The 21,332-nt window shown below is 44.3% G+C and overlaps 1 protein-coding gene across 1 annotated transcript in view; it reads left to right on the forward strand.

Moving 5' to 3' along the window:
* cacna1fb (calcium channel, voltage-dependent, L type, alpha 1F subunit) overlaps window positions 1–21,332 on the forward strand; it is a 163,240-nt gene that overhangs the window by 76,394 nt on the left and 65,514 nt on the right. The window contains exons 12-19 of the mRNA XM_045696517.1: window positions 1,750–1,776; window positions 3,256–3,416; window positions 3,808–4,039; window positions 7,181–7,388; window positions 7,986–8,106; window positions 9,874–9,946; window positions 10,074–10,131; window positions 14,085–14,142. Of these exons, the coding sequence (XP_045552473.1) occupies window positions 1,750–1,776; window positions 3,256–3,416; window positions 3,808–4,039; window positions 7,181–7,388; window positions 7,986–8,106; window positions 9,874–9,946; window positions 10,074–10,131; window positions 14,085–14,142 (938 nt within the window). The remainder of the gene's footprint in view (window positions 1–1,749; window positions 1,777–3,255; window positions 3,417–3,807; window positions 4,040–7,180; window positions 7,389–7,985; window positions 8,107–9,873; window positions 9,947–10,073; window positions 10,132–14,084; window positions 14,143–21,332) is intronic.

The following is a 21,332-nucleotide window of genomic DNA, read 5'->3' on the forward strand; positions in this document are numbered from 1 at the left end:
AACACAACTGCAAAGCACATTCATATCGACCACACAGTGGCGCTGTAACAGGCACAATTTTATAATCTCTTGATCTCTTTGACTCAGCGTGATGAAATTTGTCACACATGCTCGAGGATATGAGTCTAGCTGACCTGTGAAATATGGTTGAGTTTGGACTATTGGGCAGGAACAAACATTAAAGCAAGCTCATTAGCTCACAATGGCCATATTGTTTGAGTTTTGGAAAATAGTGTGTTTTGAATATGTGCATATGTGAATATATTGAAAATGGTCCAAAATAAACTCAGTCCCTTTTTCAGGACTTTGTCTTTCAAAGATAATTCGTAAAAATCCAAATAACTTCACAGATCTTCATTGTAAAGGGTTTAAACACTGTGAAACACTGAACATGCACCTGTGGAACGGTCGTTAAGACACTAACAGCTTACACACGGTAGGCAATTAAGGTCACAGTTATGAAAACTTAGGACACTAATAAGGCCTTTCTACTGACTATGAAAAACATCAAAAGAAAGATACCCAGGGTCCCTGCTCATCTGTGTGAACGTGCCTTAGGCATGCTGCAAGGAGGCATGAGTACTGCAGATGTGGCCAGGGCAATAAATTGCAATGTCCGTACTGTGAGACACATAAGAAGGCGCTATAGGGAGACAAGACGGACAGCTGATCGTCCTCACAGTGGCAGACCACGTGGTCGGATTCGCGTTTATCGTCGAAGGAATGAGCGTTACACCGAGGCCTGTACTCTGGAGCGGGATCGATTTGGAGGTGGAGAGTCCGTCATGGTCTGGGGTGGTGTGTCACAGCATCATCGGACTGAGCTTGTTGTCATTGCAGGCAATCTCAACGCTGTGCGTTACAGGGAGGACATCCTACTCCCTCATGTGGTACCCTTCCTGCAGGCTCATCCTGACATGACCCTTCAGCATGACAATGCCACCAGCCATACTGCTCGTTCTGTGTGTGATTTCCTGCAAGACAGGAATGTCAGTGTTCTGCCATGGCCAGCGAAGAGCCCGGATCTCAATCCCATTGAGCACATCTGGGACCTGTTGGATCGGAGGGTGAGGGCTAGGGCCATTCCCCCCAGAAATGTCCGGGAACTTGCAGGTGCCTTGGTGGAAGAGTGGGGTAACATCTCACAGCAAGAACTGGCAAATCTGGTACTGTCCATGAGGAGGAGATGCACTGCCGTACTTAATGCAGCTGGTGGCCACACCAGATACTGACTGTTACTTTTGATTTTGACCCCCCCTTTGTTCAGGGACACATTATTCCATTTCTGTTAGTCACATGTCTGTGGAACTTGTTCAGTTTATGTCTCAGTTGTTGAATCTTGTTAAGTTCATATAAATATTTACACATGTTAAGTTTGCTGAAAATAAACGCAGTTGACAGTGAGAGGACGTTTCTTTTTTTGCTGAGTTTACATGTAAATATTACCTCAATTACCTCAACTAACCGGCGGCCCCACACATTGACTCGGTACCGTAATACCCTGTATATACATCAAAAGCACATAATATTCCATGATCAGTTTGGTTTTAAGTTCTGATATTTGGCAAGCGTGTTAAATAGTACAGCAGGAACTCGTCCGAGGGTGATGTGTCCAATTTGTCCTGATGGTGGCACAGTGGGCACACAGCTGAACCCCGGCTGATTTCAGTTTGAATTATTATTGTTGTTGTTATGTCATTACGGTGTCATTAAAACCTGCTGTCTGTCTCTTTGCCATGTTGATGTCAGCGCTCGAATGATGAATAACAGCTGCTGGTGAGTCGTCTCTCTCTCTGTCTCTGACTGTCTCTGTCTGTATTTGTCTGTCTGTCTCTCTCTCTCTCTCTCTCTCTCTCTCTCTCTCTCTGCCTCTGTCTGTTTCTGTCTCTGTCTGTCTGTCTCTCTCTCTGCCTCAGTCTGTCTCTGTCTCTCTTGCTGCCTCTGTCTCTGACTGTCTCTGTCTGTCTCTCTGTCTCTGTCTGTATTTGTCTGTCTCTCTCTCTGTCTCTCTCTCTGTCTCTCTGCCTCTGTCTGTTTCTGTCTCTGTCTCTCTCTCTCTGCCTCTGTCTGTCTCTGTATCTCTGTCTCTCTCTCTCTGCCTCTGTCTGTCTCTGTCTCTCTCTCTGCCTCTGCCTCTGTCTGTCTCTGTCTCTCTGTCTCTCTCTCTGCCTCTGTCTGTCTCTGTCTCTCTCTCTGCCTCTGTCTCTGACTGTCTCTGACTGTCTCTGTCTGTCTCTCTGTCTCTGTCTGTATTTGTCTGTCTCTCTCTCTGTCTCTCTCTCTGCCTCTGTCTCTGACTGTCTCTGACTGTCTCTGTCTGTCGCACTGTCTCTGTCTGTATTTGTCTGTCTCTTTCTGCCCCTGTGTCTCTGTCTCTTGTCTCTCTTTCTGTCTCTCTCTGTCTCTGCTTCTGTCTGTCTCTGTCTCTCTCTCTCTCTCTCTATGCCTCGGTCTGTCTCTGTCTTTCTCTCTGCATCTGCCTTTGTCTCTGTCTGTCTGTCTGTCTGTCTGTCTGTCTGTCTGTCTGTCTGTCTGTCTGTCCTGTCTGTCTGTCTGTCTGCCTGCCTCGGCCTGTCTCTGTCTTTCTCTCTGCATCTGCCTTTGTCTCTGTCTGTCTGTCTCTGTCTCTGCCTCGGCCTGTCTCTGTCTTTCTCTCTGCATCTGCCTTTGTCTCTGTCTGTCTCTCTCTGTCTCTCTCTCTGCCTCGTGTCTGTTTCTGTCTCTCTCTGTCTCTCCCTCTGCCTCTGTCTGTCTGTCTGTCTGTCTCTGTCTCTCTGTCTCTGTCTCACTCTCTGCCTCTGTCTCTATCTCTTTCTCTATCGCTGTCTCTGTCTCTGTCTCAGTCCACTCTGTCTCTCTCTCTGCCTCTGTCTGTCTCTGTCTCTCTGTCTCTCTCTCTCTGCCTCTCTCTGTCTCTCTCTCTCTGCCTCTCTCTGTCTCTGTCTCTCTGTCTCTCTCTCTGCCTCGGTCTGTCTCTGTCTTTCTCTCTGCATCTGCCTTTGTCTCTGTCTCTGTCTCTCTCTGTCTCTCTCTCTGTCTCTGTCTCTGTCTCTGTCTCCGTCTCTCTTCTCTCTCTCTGTCTCTCTCTCTGTCTCTGTCTCTGTCTCTGTCTCTCTCTGTCTCAGTCAGGGATGATCTGCCTACCAAGAGTCCAGAATTAATACAGATGTAATTAAAGGGGAATACATGTAATTAAAGGGGAATACATGTAACCACAAACACTCTAGTTGTAACATGATCTCCTCCCATCTTTAGTCGCACGTTGCGACGGTGGAACCGGGTCTGTCGGAGGAACTGCCGCGTGGCGGTCAAATCGGTGACGTTCTATTGGCTAGTTCTGTTCCTGGTGTTCCTCAACACCATCTGCAGCGCCTCGGAACACTACGACCAGCCAGATTGGCTCACAGAGGTCCAGGGTGGGTAACACTCACTCTCTCACACACACACACACACACACACACACACACACACACACACACACACACACACACACACACACACACACACACACACACACACACACACACACACACACACACACACACACACACATATAATGAGTAAATTGGAAAACTTGGTGACGCTCTCTCTCTCCCTCCCTCCCTCCTCTGTCTCTCTCTCTCTCTCTCTCCCTCCCTCCTCTGTCTCTCTCTCTCTCTCTCTCTCTCTCTCTCTCTCTCTCTCTCTCTCTCCCCTCCCTCCCCGTCTCTCTCTTGCTCTCTCCCTCTCTCCCCTCTTACTTTCTTTCTCTCTCTCTCTCTCTCTCTCTCTCTCTCTGTCTCTCTCTCCCTCTCTCTCCTCCCCTAGACATAGCCAACAAAGTTCTGCTGTCTCTGTTTACGGTAGAGATGTTGTTGAAGATGTATGCTCTGGGGACGTCTCAGACCGGCTACTTCAAGGCCTTTTTTAACCGCTTCGACTTCTTCGTGGTGTGTGGAGGCATCACAGAGACCACTCTGGTGGAGCTGGAGATCATGCCGCCTCTCGGCATCTCCGTGCTTCGCTGTGTCCGACTCCTCAGGATCTTTAAAGTGACACGGTATATTCTGAAGGGTTGTTCGGTGTTGCATCTCTTGTGCTGCGCTGTGAATGGCCTGCTATTTACACTGTACTATTTTTGGTGGTGTGGTGTTGTGTTGTGTTGTGTTGTGAGAGTAACCACTGTCTGTCTGTCTGTCCCTACAGTTGTATTGTTTATAAGTAATCCCTCTCTGTCTGTCTGTCTGTCTGTCTGTCTGTCTGTCTGTCTGTCTGTCTGTCTGTCTGTCTGTCTGTCTGTCTGTCTGTCTGTCTGTCTGTCTGTCTGTCTGTCTGTCTGTCTGTCTGTCTGTCTGTCCCTACAGTTGTATTGTTTATAAGTAATCACTCTCTGTCTGTCTGCCTGTCTCTGTCTGTCTGTCTGTCCCAACAGTTGTGTTGTATTGTTTATAACTAGGAATGGGCACTAATATAGAAAGTCCATATCGATTTATTGCATTTTATTTATTGCATTTTTACATTTGATATAGATATCATATCGTCATAATTTTTTTGTAGGCATTAAAAAAAGTAAATTAATAAAAATATTAAATATTAGTTTTTTTCCCACACCATAACATTGTGGTTTCAGTTCCTTATGAGCCACCGTAGTTGCTGTCATCTGATGAGCGGCTCGAAATTTTGAAAGAAGAAAACTGTCTGGCTAGCTAGATCTAAACTGTAGTAAACTAACGTTATCTAGCTAGCTAACTAGCTGTACCGCCAGACCAAATCTGAAGCTAGACTCCTATATCATTTTTGGTCTGATTAGCTAAAAACAGATCTGTAGATAGCTAATGTTCGCTAAAACACATGGGGAAACAATAAGCAGTTGGCTAGCTAGCTACAAGCATGTTTGTTAAACCAGACAAAATGTGCACAAGCATCAACTAAACTTAACGCACAGATAATGTAAAGAACTATTCATCTTTCTTATCCATTTGCTAGCTAGCTATTTTGTCAGGTGGGTTCCACCACTGACTTGTCGGTTAGTCACTATTTTCTTGGCTTGTTAGCTAGCTAGTTAGCTAGCGTCTAGCTGAGTGGGGATAGGTAACGTTAGCTAAAACATATATTTTTTTTAAATAGCTAGCTGGTTAACGTTAGTTACAAACATGTGCAAGCATCAACTAAAGCATGTAAATAATACCTGTATAGGTAACTGCCGAAATAATGAAAACACTTGAGTATATGAGGGATATTGTTACGGCTGTCGTAGAGAGGGGACCAAAGCGCAGCGTGGTAAGTGTTCATTATATTTATTTAAACAATGAAAACACTAGAACAAAGAAACAAAATGAAAAGCCAAACAGTTCCGTCAGGTAACGAAATACAAAACAGAAAATAACTACCCACAAAACACAGGTGGGGAAAAGGCTGCCTAAGTATGGTTCCCAATCAGAGAAAAACGATAGACAGCTGCCTCTGATTGGAAACCATACCTGGCCAAAACATAGAAATAAAATACATAGAATGCCCACCCCATATCACACCCTGACCTAACTAAACAGAGAAAAACGGCTCTCTCAGGTCAGGGCGTGACAGGTAAATTACCAATCCTGGCGATATAGTGTATATTAAAAACAGGTGCTTCCACACCGGTGTGGTTCCTGAGTTGATTAAGCAATTAACATCCCATCATGCTTAGGGTCATGTATAAAAATGCTGGACAGGTCATTATTTTGGCTTACAATGGTTATGCCCCCATAGCATGACAATGCCCCCATCCACATGGCACGAATGTTCGCTGAATGGTTTGATGAGCGTGAAAACGATGTAAACCATATGCCATGGACGTCTCTCAGTCACCAGAGCTCAACCCGATTCAACACTTATGGGAGATTCTGGAGGGCCACCTGAGACAGCGGTTTCCACCACCATCATCAACAAAACACCAAATTATGGAATTTCTTGTGGAAGAACAGTGTCACGTCCCTCCAATAGAGGTCCAGACACTTGTATAATCTATTCCGAGAAGCATTGAAGCTGTTCTGGCAGCTTGTGGTGGCCCAACGCCCCTATTAAGACACTTTATGTTGGTGTTTCCTTTATTTTGTCAGTTACCTATAAGTCACAAGAACTATTAGCTTTCTTACAATGTGCTAGCTGGCTAATGAAAACAGTTTTCCACCAGCAGTTGTTGGTTGTCGATTACATTGTTCCATCGCCACTGTTTGTGGGCTAGCTAGCTAGCTAGTTTGCGAGCAGGTGAGGGTGGACTTGTGGAGAAACAAATAAATGTATGGATGAAACATGAAATACATTGTTGCCATGAAAGTATTTTCTTGCATGTTTTGACAATCTTTTTTTAAATTAAAGTTATAGAGCTGGTTCCATCGGTGAACCCATGCTATGGCTTTGCTTTTCTCCTAGCTAGCTACCCGCCAAGTGTGGCTGCAAAAGCCGGTGTTTTTTTTTTGTATTTACTTTTACAAAAGAGTGTAGAAAAGTGGGTAAAATACTACTTAAACGATATCACGACATGCCTCAGTCATATCGATATCAAACGATGCCCACTGTCATGTAAAAATCTTCCCAGCATGAAATAGTTTCTAATCGTTCTGATTGTATTGTGATTGTGACTGTGCAAAGCTGTCATCAAGGCAAAGGGTGGCTATTTGAAGAATCTCAAATATAAAATATATTTTGATTTGTTTTAACACTTTTTTTGGTTACTACATGATTCCATGTGTCTTATTTCATAGTTTTAATGTCTTCGCTATTATTCTGCAGTGTAGTAAATAGTAAAAATATAGAAAACCCTTGATTAAGTAGGTGTTCTTAAACTTTTGACCGGTAGTGTATAACTAACCCCTGTCTGTCTGTCTGTCTGTCTGTCTGTCTGTCTGTCTGTCTGTCTGTCTGTCTGTCTGTCTGTCTGTCTGTCTGTCTGTCTGTCTGTCTGTCTGTCTGTCTGTCTGTCTGTATCCACCACTATTTATAACTAACCCATGTCTGTCTGTCTGTTTGTCTGTCTGTCTGTCTGTTCCACCATTCTGTCTGTCTGTCTGTCTGTCTGTCTGTCTGTCTGTCTGTCTGTCTGTCTGTCTGTCTGTCTGTCTGTCTGTCTGTCTGTCTGTCTGTCTGTCTGTCTGTCCCAACAGTTGTATTGTATTGTTTATACTAAGTAACTACCGTCTCTCCGTTCTGTCTGTCCCTCTAGTCACTGGACAGCTCTGTCCAACCTGGTGGCCTCTCTGCTCAACTCTATGAAGTCTATCATGTCCCTTCTGCTCCTGCTCTTCCTCTTCCTGATCATCTTCGCTCTGCTGGGCATGCAGCTGTTCGGAGGGAAGTTCAATTTCGACGAGACCCAGACCAAGAGGAGCACCTTCGACACCTTCTCCCAAGCCCTGCTTACTTGCTTCCAGGTAACCCCACCTGAAAAAAAAAAAAAAGGCTTCATAATGCTTCATAATGCTTCGTAATGTATCATACAATAAGACTACGTGGAGGATGGGATCTGAACAAGGCTTCAGTATGGTTCATAATGCTTTATGATGATTTGTTATGGTTCATGACGGTTTGTTTAAGTTAAAAACGCTTCACGATGCTCCGTAAGGCTTAATCATGCTTTGCAATGCTTCACGATGCTTCATAACGCTTCATCATGCTTTGTAATGTTTCAAAATACTTTGTAATGCTTCACGATGCTTCATAACGCTTCATCATGCTTTGTAATGTTTCAAAATACTTTGTAATGCTTCACGATGCTTCATAACGCTTCATCACGCTTTGTAATGTTTCAAAATACTTTGTAATGCTTCACGAGGCTTCATAAAGCTTCATCACGCTTTGTAATGTTTCAAAATACTTTGTAATGCTTTATGAAGTAAGATTAATACGGCGGATGGGATCGGAACAAGGCTTCATAATGCTTTTTTACAGCAGTGTTTCACGTTTGTTTTGAATAAGCATGTTGTTTCTCTCTCTCTCTATTTTCTCTCTCTCTCTCTCTGTCATGTCAGATTCTAACAGGTGAGGACTGGAACTTAGTGATGTACGATGGAATCATGGCGTACGGAGGGCCTGTCTTCCCTGGCATGATAATCTGTATCTACTTTGTCATCCTCTTCATCTGTGGTAACTGTATCCTTTCACACAGGCCATCTCATCACAGGAATGGTGTTGTTTAATGTTTTACATATAGAGAGAAAAAGGGGATATCTGCTCACTGTTTTGGTTCTCTGTGTATTTCACCTTTTTTTTGTCCAAGTCATGTAGTTATTATTCCTTGAGTGCACCATTATACACCCACAGTACACATACACCCACAGTACACATACACCCACAGTACACATACACCCACAGTACACATACACCCACAGTACACATACACCCACTGTACACATACACCCACCCACAGTACACATATTATACACCCACAGTATGCATACTTACACCCAGAGTACACATATTTACACCCACGGTACACATACTTACACCCACAGTATGCATACTTACACCCACAGTACACATACACCCACAGTACACGTACACCCACAGTACACATACACCCACAGTATACATACACCCACAGTATGCATACACCCACAGTACACATATTTACACCCACGGTACACATATTTACACCCACAGTATGCATACACCCACAGTACACATATTTACACCCACAGTACACATATATACACCCACAGTACACATATTATATACCCACAGTACACATACTTACACCCACAGTATGCATACTTACACCCACAGTACACATGTTTACACCCACAGTACACATACACCCACCCACAGTATGCATACTTACACCCACAGTACACATACACCCACAGTACACATACACCCACAGTATACATACACCCACAGTATGCATACACCCACAGTACACATATTTACACCCACGGTACACATATTTACACCCACAGTATGCATACACCCACAGTACACATATTTACACCCACAGTACACATATATACACCCACAGTACACATATTATACACCCACAGTACACATACTTACACCCACAGTATGCATACTTACACCCACAGTACACATGTTTACACCCACAGTACACATACACCCACCAACAGTATGCATACTTACACCCACAGTACACATACACCCACAGTACACATACACCCACAGTACACATACACCCACAGTATACATACACCCACAGTATGCATACACCCACAGTACACATATTTACACCCACGGTACACATATTTACACCCACAGTATGCATACACCCACAGTACACATATTTACACCCACAGTACACATATATACACCCACAGTACACATATTATACACCCACAGTACACATACTTACACCCACAGTATGCATACTTACACCCACAGTACACATGTTTACACCCACAGTACACATACACCCACCCACAGTATGCGTACTTACACCCACAGTACGCGTACACCCACCCACAGTATGCATACTTACACCCACAGTACACATACACCCACAGTACACATACACCCACCCACAGTATGCATACTTACACCCACAGTACACATATTTACACCCACAGTATGCATACTTACACCCACAGTACACATATTTACACCCACAGTATGCATACTTACACCCACAGTACACATATTTACACCCATGGTACACATACACCCACAGTACACATACACCCACCCACAGTATGCATACTTACACCCACAGTACACATATTTACACCCACAGTACACATGTTTACACCCACAGTACACATATTTACACACAGTACACATATTTACACCCACAGTGCACACATTCTACACCCACAGTACACATATTTACACCCACAGAACAGACATTATACACCCACAGTACTAGTATTTGCCTTCTGTCTGTGTCTTCGTCCCTAACGGTCAGGTCAGATATCCTGCTGAATGTCTTCTTGGCTATCGCTGTGGACAACTTAGCAGGAGGAGACGGCGACACAAAGAAAGAGTAAGAATGGAGGGATAATAAATGAGAGAGGGGCTGTGATTAATACAAAGTAACATGAAGGGGCTGAAATAGAGAACGTGGTGGAATGGTGGAAAGAAATTGGATGTTTCATTCATTTTTTTTACAGAGAGAAGAAAGAAGAGGGGGAAGCAAAGGAGGGGGAAGGAGAAAATGGAGAACTGAAGGTAAGATTATTCTTTATTTATTTAACCTTTATTTAACCTTTATTTAACCTTTATTTAACTAGGCAAGTCAGTTAATTAAGAACAAATGCTTATTTACAATGACAGTCTACCCCAGCCAAACCCTTACCTGGGCCAATTGTGCGCCATTAGTGGTGTTGTTGGTGGTGGTGTTGTTGTATTTGTTGTTGTTGGTATATTTACATTTACATTTAAGTCATTTAGCAGACGCTCTTATCCAGAGCGACTTACAAATTGGTGCATTCACCTTATAATATCGAGTGGAACAACCACTTTACAATAGTGCATCTAAATCTTTTAAGGGGGGGGTTAGTTGGATAACTTTATCCACTCCCAGGTATTCCTTAAAGAGGTGGGGTTTCAGGTGTCTCCGGAAGGTGGTGATTGACTCTGCTGTCCTGGCGTCGTGAGGGAGCTTGTTCCACCGTTGGGGTGCCAGAGCAGCGAACAGTTTTGACTGGGCTGAGCGGGAACTGTGCTTCCGCAGAGGTATGGGGGCCAGCAGGCCAGAGGTGGATGAACGCAGTGCCCTTGTTTGGGTGTAGGGACTGATCAGAGCCTGAAGGTACGGAGGTGCCGTTCCCCTCACAGCTCCGTAGGCAAGCACCATGGTCTTGTAGCGGATGCAAGCTTCGACTGGAAGCCAGTGGAGAGAGCGGAGGAGCGGGGTGACGTGAGAGAACTTGGGAAGGTTGAACACCAGACGGGCTGCGGCGTTCTGGATGAGTTGTAGGGGTTTGATGGCACAGGCAGGGAGCCCCGCCAACAGCGAGTTGCAGTAATCCAGACGGGAGATGACAAGTGCCTGGATTAGGACCTGCGCCGCTTCCTGTGTGAGGCAGGGTCGTACTCTGCGAATGTTGTAGAGCATGAACCTACAGGATCGGGTCACCGCCTTGATGTTAGTGGAGAACGACAGGGTGTTGTCCAGGGTCACGCCGAGGCTCTTAGCACTCTGGGAGGAGGACACAAGGGAGTTGTCAACCGTGATGGCGAGATCATGGAACGGGCAGTCCTTCCCCGGGAGGAAGAGCAGCTCCGTCTTGCCGAGGTTCAGCTTGAGGTGGTGATCCGTCATCCACACTGATATGTCTGCCAGACATGCAGAGATGCGATTCGCCACCTGGTTGTCAGAAGGGGGAAAGGAGAAGATTAATTGTGTGTCATCTGCATAGCAATGATATGAGAGACCATGTGAGGATATGACAGAGCCAAGTGACTTGGTGTATAGCGAGAATAGGAGAGGGCCTAGAACAGAGCCCTGGGGGACACCAGTGGTGAGAGCACGTGGTGCGGAGACAGATTCTCGCCATGCCACCTGGTAGAAGCGACCTGTCAGGTAGGACGCAATCCAAGCGTGGGCCGCGCCGGAGATGCATAGCTCGGAGAGGGTGGAGAGGAGGATCTGATGGTTCACAGTATCAAAGGCAGCAGATAGGTCTAGAAGGATGAGAGCAGAGGAGAGAGAGTTAGCTTTAGCAGTGCGGAGAGCCTCCGTGACACAGAGAAGAGCAGTCTCAGTTGAATGCCCAGTCTTGAAACCTGACTGATTAGGATCAAGAAGGTCATTCTGAGAGAGATAGCAAGAGAGCTGGCCAAGGATGGCACGTTCAAGAGTTTTGGAGAGAAAGGAAAGAAGGGATACTGGTCTGTAGTTGTTGACATCGGAGGGATCGAGTGTAGGTTTTTTCAGAAGGGGTGCAACTCTCGCTCTCTTGAAGACGGAAGGGACGTAGCCAGCGGTCAAGGATGAGTTGATGAGCGAGGTGAGGTAGGGGAGAAGGTCTCCGGAAATGGTCTGGAGAAGAGAGGAGGGGATAGGGTCAAGTGGGCAGGTTGTTGGGCGGCCGGCCGTCACAAGACGCGAGATTTCATCTGGAGAGAGAGGGGAGAAAGAGGTCAAAGCACAGGGTAGGGCAGTGTGAGCAGGACCAGCGGTGTCGTTTGACTTAGCAAACGAGGATCGGATGTCGTCAACCTTCTTTTCAAAATGGTTGACGAAGTCATCCGCAGAGAGGGAGGAGGGGGGAGGGGGAGGAGGATTCAGGAGGGAGGAGAAGGTAGCAAAGAGCTTCCTAGGGTTAGAGGCAGATGCTTGGAGTTTAGAGTGGTAGAAAGTGGCTTTAGCAGCAGAGACAGAAGAGGAAAATGTAGAGAGGAGGGAGTGAAAGGATGCCAGGTCCGCAGGGAGGCGAGTTTTCCTTCATTTCCGCTCGGCTGCCCGGAGCCCTGTTCTGTGAGCTCGCAGTGAGTCGTCGAGCCACGGAGCAGGAGGGGAGGACCGAACCGGCCTGGAGGATAGGGGACAGAGGAAATCAAAGGATGCAGAGAGGGAGGAGAGGAGGGTTGAGGAGGCAGAATCAGGAGATAGGTTGGAGAAGGTTTGAGCAGAGGGAAGAGATGATAGGATGGAAGAGGAGAGAGTAGCGGGAGAGAGAGAGCGAAGGTTGGGACGGCGCAATACCATCCGAGTAGGGGCAGAGTGAGAAGTGTTGGATGAGAGCGAGAGGGAAAAGGATACAAGGTAGTGGTCGGAGACTTGGAGGGGAGTTGCAAGGAGATTAGTGGAAGAACAGCATCTAGTAAAGATGAGGTCAAGCGTATTGCCTGCCTTGTGAGTAGGGGGGGAAGGTGAGAGGATGAGGTCAAAAGAGGAGAGGAGTGGAAAGAAGGAGGCAGAGAGGAATGAGTCAAAGGTAGACGTGGGGAGGTTAAAGTCACCCAGAACTGTGAGAGGTGAGCCATCCTCAGGAAAGGAACTTATCAAGGCGTCAAGCTCATTGATGAACTCTCCAAGGGAACCTGGAGGGCGATAAATGATAAGGATGTTAAGCTTGAAAGGGCTGGTAACTGTGACAGCATGGAATTCAAATGAGGAGATAGACAGATGGGTCAGGGGAGAAAGAGAGAATGTCCACTTGGGAGAGATGAGGATTCCAGTGCCACCACCCCGCTGGCTCGATGCTCTAGGGGTATGCGAGAACACGTAGTCAGACGAGGAGAGAGCAGTAGGAGTAGCAGTGTTATCTGTGGTAATCCATGTTTCCGTCAGCGCCAGGAAGTCTAGGGACTGGAGGGTAGCATAGGCTGAGATGAACTCAGCCTTGTTGGCCGCAGACCGGCAGTTCCAGAGGCTGCCGGAGACCTGGAACTCCACGTGGGTCGTGCGCGCTGGGACCACCAGGTTAGAGTGGCAGCGGCCACGCGGTGTGGAGCGTTTGTATGGCCTGTGCAGAGGGGAGAGAACAGGGATAGACAGACACATAGTTGACAAGCTACAGAAGAGGCTACGCTAATGCAAAGGAGATTGGAATGACAAGTGGACTACACGTCTCGAATGTTCAGAAAGTTAAGCTTACGTTGCAAAAATCTTATTGACTAAAATGACGAAAATGATACAGTACTGCTGGCTGGTGGAGTAGGCTAGCTAGCAGTGGCTGCGTTGTTGACTTTGAACGTGTAGCTGGCTAGGTAACCTCGATAGTTTCAGTACTACACCTTGTCATGATACAAAGCAACTTTGTAGCTAGCTAACATAACACTAATCAAGACGTTCCTTGTAATGTATTTAGTTTCTACAATGCTGCTCGTCGGTAATAGTTGGCTGGGTTAGGAAAAAGGGCGTCGCGGGGGACGGAAATAGCTGGCTAGCTAACCTCAATGGCTGGCTAGCTAACCTCGATAATTACTAAACTACACAATTATCAAGCTATTACTAAAATGTAAATGTTGTTGGTGGTGGCGGTGTAGTTGCTGGTGTAGTTGTTGATGGTGGTGTTGTTGTCGTTCTTGTTGGTGGTGTAGTTGGTGGTGTAGTTGGTGGTGTTGGTGATGTAGTTGGTGGTGTAGTTGGTGATGTAGTTGGTGGTGTAGTTGGTGGTGTTGGTGATGTAGTTGTTTCATACTGAATGTACTTGATCTACTCTTTTTCTCAGATTGACGTTGATGATGAGACTGAGTATGAGGAAGAGGAGGAGCCTGAACAGACAGAAGGTGAGGAGGAGTTTGTAATATTAGTACAAAATCTGACAACTTTGGTACAGTAGCTCTTTGGTATTTTATGATTTTATAAATGTTATGCAGTGTGTCCTGTGTCTTTGAAATAGCAGGTGTGTCTTTTAAATGTATGTTGTGTGTCTTTTGAAATGGCTGTTGTGTGTCTTTTAAATGTCTGTAAGCTACATTATTGTATTACTCACCTGCCCAGGGACAGGAGATGCAAATAAGCAATTTATCTTAGTCTAGTGCAATGCATACATCTAGTACAGGGCTGTCCATCCCTGTTCCTGGAGAGCTACCCTCCTGGAGGTTTTAACTCCATCCCTGTTCCTGAAGAGCTACCCTCCTGGAGGTTTTAACTCCATCCCTGTTCCTGGAGAGCTACCCTCCTGGAGGTTTTAACTCCAACCCTGTTCCTGAAGAGCTACCCTCCTGGAGGTTTTCACTCCAACCCCAGTTGTAACTAACCTGATTCAGCTTATCAACCAGCTAATCATTTGAATCAAGGTGTACTAGAATAGTGTTGGAATGAAAACTTACAGGAAGGTAGCTCTCCAGGAACAGGGTTGGAGTTAAAACCTACAGGAGGGTATCTCTCCAGGAACAGGGTTGGAGTTAAAACCTACAGGAGGGTAGCTCTCCAGGAACAGGGTTGCAGTTAAAACCTACAGGAGGGTATCTCTCCTGGAACAGGGTTGGAGTTAAAATCTAGAGGACAGTAGCTCTCCAGGAACAGGGTTGGAGTTAAAACCTACAGGACAGTAGCTCTCCAGGAACAGGGTTGGAGTTAAAACCTACAGGACAGTAGCTCTCCAGGAACAGGGTTGGAGAGACATGATCTAGTTCATCTAGTATAATGCATAAATCTAGTACAATGCATCACCTTTCTTGTGAGATTTTATGTTTTAATTGTACGTGATCCCTGTCAAAACAAAAGGTGAGGAGCATGCAACAGAAGGAGGTGAGGAGCATGCAATAGTAGGTGAGGATAAGTCCTTCAGACCTGGGTCAAATGCATAGTTCAAATACTTTCAATATTTGTGTGCTTGGTTTATTTGTTCAGACAGCATGGAACCAGTGGTCCTAACAGTCTAAACTCTACAAGCTTAATCAAGCACACCTCATAAAATACGCATTTGACCCAAGTCTGTTCATCAATCCAACCACATAGGTTTAGCCAATGTGAAATGGCTAGCTAGTTAGCGGTGCACGCTAGTGGCGTTCAGTCTGTAATGTTACCCACTATGAGACTTTGAAATAGTTGTTTCCGTTGCTCTGCAAGGGCCGTGGCTTTTGTGAAGTGACAATAAACGATGCTAGATGGTTGACAGTTGTTGATGTGTTCAGATGGTCCCTGGTTCATCCCGGTTTGGGGGCAAGAAGCGGGATGGAAGTAATGCTGTTGACCCAAGTCTGTTTATCCATCATAGCATATACTGTACACTTTCTGGGGAAAAAAGGAACCCAAAATGGTTCTTTGGCTGTCCGTGTAAAGGGTACTACATGGAACCCAAAAGGGTTCTACCTGGAACCAAAAGGGAGCCACCTGGAACCCAAAAGGGTTCTACCTGGATTCCAAAAGGGTTCTACCTGGAACCCAAAAGGGTTCTACCTGGACCCCAAAAGGGTTCTACCTGGAATCCAAAAGGGTTCTACCTGGAACTAAAAAAGGTTTTGCCTATAGGGACAGTCGAAGAACCCTTTTGAAACCCTTTTTTCTGAGAGTGATATTCCAGAATTCTCCTCTGTAACCCAGGACTACAGAAGGGCTTTGGTGTCACACAGCCCACTGGGAACACCACGTCATTTGAACGTGGACATTTTGATGATATTTGGTAGAGACGTTGATCAATGACATTTCAACCTTTATTCACCCCACTCAAAAAGACAGCCAGAAGTTTGTTGAATTCCCAATGACAATTGAAAAAAAAGTCGAATCAAATTTTATTTGCACCATGTACGGAATACATCAGGTGAAATACAGTGAAATCCTTACTTACAAGCCCTTAACCTGTCTGGGAACGTGGGATGCACCCTAGTCAACAGCCAGTGGAATCGCGTCGCGCGAAATACAAATACCTCTATATGCTATAACTTCAATTTCTCAAACATATGACTATTTTACACCATTTTATAGATACACCACTCCTGAATCGAACCACGTTGTCCGATTTCAAAAAGGTTTTACAGCAAAAGCAAAACATTAGATTATGTTAGGAGAGTACCCTGCCAAAAAAAATCACACTGCCATTTTCAAAGCAACTAACATGCATCACAAAAACCCAAAACACAGCTAAATGCAGCACTAACCTTTGACAATCTTCATCAGATGACACTCCTAGGACATCATGTTACACAATACATGCATTTTTTGTTCGATAAAGTTCATATTTATATATAAAAACAGCATTTTACATCGGCGCGTGACGTTCAGAAAATATTTTCCCTCAAATGCTTCCGGTGGATCAGCGCTACAATTTACAAAATTACTATTCGAAAACATTGTTAAAATGTAATATTGTCATTCAAAGAATTATAGATTAACATCTCGTGAATGCAACCGCATTGCCAGATTTAAAAATAACTTTACTGGGAAATCACACTTTGCAATAAACGACGTGGTATGCTCAGAAAAATGGAACCATCTAAAATCAAATATACTATTGTAAATATTCCCTTACCTTTGATTATCTTCATCAGAAGGCACTTCCAGAAATCCCAGGTCCACAACAAATGTAGTTTTGTTCGAAAAAGTTAATAATTTATGTCCCAATAGTTCCTTCTTGTTAGCGCGTTCCGAATGCTACTCATAATGTACTGAAGCGCGCGGGACTTGTCGTCACGAATGTGCAAAAAATATATATTTACGTTCGTTCAAACATGTCAAACGTTGTATAACATAAATCTTTAGGGCCTTTTTCAACCAGAGCTTCAATAATATTCAAGGCGGACGATTGCATTGTCTTACTAAACGTTTCGGAACAAAAGGGTTCCCATGGGCGCCCGCGTCATAGTAGTAATGGCCCTCCCCCTGTGACCAACTTCCCAAGCCTCTCTTTGGGTCAGTTTCTACCATAGAAGACTCAAACCACTTTGTAAAGACTGTTGACATCTAGCGGAAGCCTTAGGAAGTGCTAAATGAATCCTAACTCACGGTGTGTTTCAAAGGCAAAGTGTAGAAACTGATTCCACAAATCAGATTTCCACTTCCTGTTAGGATTTGTCTCAGGTTTTTGACTGCCATATGAGTTCTGTTATACTCACAGACACCATTCAAACAGTTTTAGAAACTTTAGAGTGTTTTCTATCCAAATCTACTAATTATATGCATATTCCAGTTACTGGGCAGGAGTAGTAACCAGATTAAATCGGGTACGTTTTTTATCCGGCCGTGCAAATACTTCCCCCTAGCCCCAACAGGTTTTAAGCAACAACAATGCAGTTCAAGAAATAGACGTAAGAAAATATTTACTGAATAAACTAAAGTAAAAATGTAAATAAAAGATACACAATAAAATAACAATAATGAGGCTATATACAGGAGGTATAGATACCGAGTCAATGTGCGGGGGTACAGGTTAGTCGAGGTAATTTGTACATGTAGGTAGGGGTGAAGTGACTATGCATAGATAATAAACAGTGAGTTGAAGCGGTGTAAAAACAAAGGGGGTGGGGGTTCAATGTAAATAATCCGGTGGCCATGAGATGAATTGTTCAACAGTCTTATGTCTTGGGGTTAAAAGATGTTAAGGAACCTTTTGGACCTAGACTTGGCGCTCCGGTACCGCTTGATGTGAGGAAGCAGAGAGAACAGTCTATGACTTGGGTGACTGGAGTCTTTGACATTTTTTGGGGCCTTCCTCTGACACCGCCTATTATATACAGTACCAGTCAGAAGTTTGGACACACCTACTCATTCAAGAGTTTTCTTTATTCTTTTTCATTTTCTACATTGAAGAATAATAGTGAAGACATCAAAACTGTGAAATAACACATATGGAATCATGTAGTAACCAAAAAAGTGTTAAACAAATCAAAATATATTTTAGATTTTAGATTCTTCAAAGTAGCCACCCTTTGCCTTGATGACAGCTTTGCACACTCTTGGCATTCTCTCAACCAGCTGCATGAGGAATGTTTTTCCAACAGTCTTGAAGGAGTTCCCACATATGCTGAGCACTTGTTGGCTGCTTTTCCTTCACTCTGTGGTCCAATTCAGCCCAAACCATCTCAATTGGGTTGAGGTTGGGTGATTGTGGAGGCCAGGTCATTTGATGCAGCACTCCATCACTATCCTTGGTCAAATAGCCCTTACACAGCCTGGAGGTGTGTTTGGGGTCATTGTCGTGTTGAAAAACAAATGATAGTCCCACTAAGAGCAAACCAGATGGGATGGCATATCACTACAGAATGTTTTGATAGCCATGCCGGTTAAGTGTGCCTTGAATTCTAAATAAATCACAGGCAGTGTCACCAGCAAAGCACCTCCACACCATCACACCTCCCCCTCCATGCTTCATGGTGGGAACTACACATGCAGAGATCATCCGTTCACCCACACCCCGTCTCACAAAGACAGTGGTTGGAACCAAAAATCGTAAATTTGGACTCATCAGACCAAAGGATAGATTTCCACACGTCTAATGTCCATTGCTCGTGTTTATTGGCCTAAGCAAGTCTCTTCTTCTTATTGGTGTCCTTTAGTAGTAGTTTCTTTGCAGCAATTCAACCATGAAGGCCTGATTCACGCAGTCTCCTCTGAACAGTTGATGTTGAGATGTGTCTCTTACTCTGTGAAGCATTTATTTGGGCTGCAATCTGAGGTGCAATTAACTTTAATGAATTTATCCTCTGCAGCAGAGGTAACTCTGGCTCTTCCTTTCCTGTGGCAGTCCTCATGAGAGCCAGTTTCATCATAGCACTTGATGGTTTTTGCGACTGCACTTGAAGAAACTTTAAAAGTTCTTGAATTTATCTGGATTGACTGACCTTCATGTCTTAAAGTAAAGTTTCTCTTTGCTTATTTGAGCTGTTCTTGCCACAATATGGACTTGGTCTTTTACCAAATAGGGCTATCTTCTGTATACCACCCCTACCTTGTCACAACACAACTGATTGCAGCTCTAGCCTTTGTGCCTTGGTGCGGATGTTGCCTGTAATCCATGGCTTCTGGTTGGGATATGTACATACGGTCACTGTGGGGACAACGTTGTCGATGCACTTATTGATGAAGCCGATGACTGAGGTGATGTATTCCTCAATGCCAATGGATGAATCTCTGAACATATTCCAGTCTGTGCTAGCAAAACAGTCCTGTAGCTTAGCATCCGCATCATCTGACCACTTCCGTATTGAGAGAGTCACTGGTACTTCCTGCTTTAGCTTTTTATTATAAGCAGGAGGATAGACTTATGGTCAGATTTGCCAAATGGAGGGATAGCTTTGTATGCGTCTGTGTGTGTGTAGTAAAGGTGGTCTAGAGTTTTTTTTCCTCTGGTTGCACATGTGATATGCTGTAGAAACGGATTTAAGTTTGCCTGCATTAAAGTTCCCGGCCACTAGGAGCGCCGCTTCTGGATGAGCATTTTCTTGTTTGGTTATGGCCTTATACAGCTTGTTGAGTGCGGTCCTAGTGCCAGCATCGGTTTGTGGTGGTAAATAGACAGCTACGAATAAAATAGATGAGAACTCTCTCAGTATATAGTTTTGTCTACAGTTTTTCATGAGATACTCTACCTCAGGCGAGCAATACCTCGAGACTTCTTTAATATTAGACATCGCGCACCAGCTGTTATTGACAAATAGACACACACCCCCACCCCTCGTCTTACCAGACGTAGCTGCTCTGTCCTGACGATGCACGGAAACCCCAGCCAGCTCTATATTATCCGCGTCGTCATTCAGCCATGACTAGGTGAAACATAAGATTTTACCGTTTTTAATGTCCCGTTGGTAGGATAGTCTTGATTGTAGATCATCCAGTTTATTTTTTCCAGTGATTGCACATTGGCCAATAGGACACAGATTAAATATGGCAAACAATTCCACTCCTTTTAATAATAAGTGGCAGTTTAGTTTTGTTTGTATGAAAAATTCTTACATATTCCTTTTAAGATTGTGACCAAGAAAATTCAATTGTGAACAGTTCCTATTTGGGTAAACCAAAATGTTTTATAATGTAGGTATCAGTATTTTGTCTCCCCCATAATCCAACTTCTTATCTTGCCAAATTTTTAAGGAGTTTTGTTTACACACCTCCTTGACAGTGGTTTACCCACTAGCTGACGAATTCTCACAAGGCACCTCGACCGCTTCACGCAAATGACAGGGATTTGGCCCTGTTCTCAGGGAAGCAGTATAAACTTTGAGTCGGACTCATTAATGAAAAAAATCTTCATCCAGTTCAAGATGATTAATCTTTGTTCTGATGTCCAGAAGCTCTTTTTGGTCATAAGAGACGGTAGCAGCAACATTGTGTATAAAATAACAACAACAAAAATTTGGAGCCGGTAAAACAGCAGCCATTTTCCAGGTCTATCAATATTTACATTTACATTTACATTTAAGTCATTTAGCGGACGCTCTTATCCAGAGCGACTTACAAATTGGTGCATTCACCTTATAATATCCAGTGGAACAACCACTTTACAATAGTGCATCTAAATCTTTTAAGGGGGGGGGGTTAGAAGGATTACTTTATCCTATCCCAGGTATTCCTTAAAGAGGTGGGGTTTCAGGTGTCTCCGGAAGGTGGTGATTGACTCCGCTGTCCTGGCGTCGTGAGGGAGCTTGTTCCACCATTGGGGTGCCAGAGCACCCCAATATGCTTTTCAACCATCTAAAATCACAACAATGTTCAAATGGGAACACCAAAATCAGATATTTTGTATTTATACGACATCTTAATGTGTTATCACTGTGCTTCATCTAATAGCAAAACCAAATGACCTGGATTACAGATGAAATTACATTAAAAATACATGGTGCAAGTGATTAATGCTGTTGGAGATTCTTCAGATTATTATAGTAATGGTGAAGATCTCCACAGACCGGTAACCTTTGCACGCTATCTTGAACTTGCACACTTTCTGTGATTACAGAAGACATTTAAAGCTACAGTAACATCAAAATGTGCCCCCTAAAAAATATATTATTGATATATTGGATTCACGTCTTCATCTCAA

Source organism: Salmo salar, chromosome ssa15, assembly GCF_905237065.1.
Source record: "Salmo salar chromosome ssa15, Ssal_v3.1, whole genome shotgun sequence".
NCBI lineage: Eukaryota > Metazoa > Chordata > Actinopteri > Salmoniformes > Salmonidae > Salmo > Salmo salar.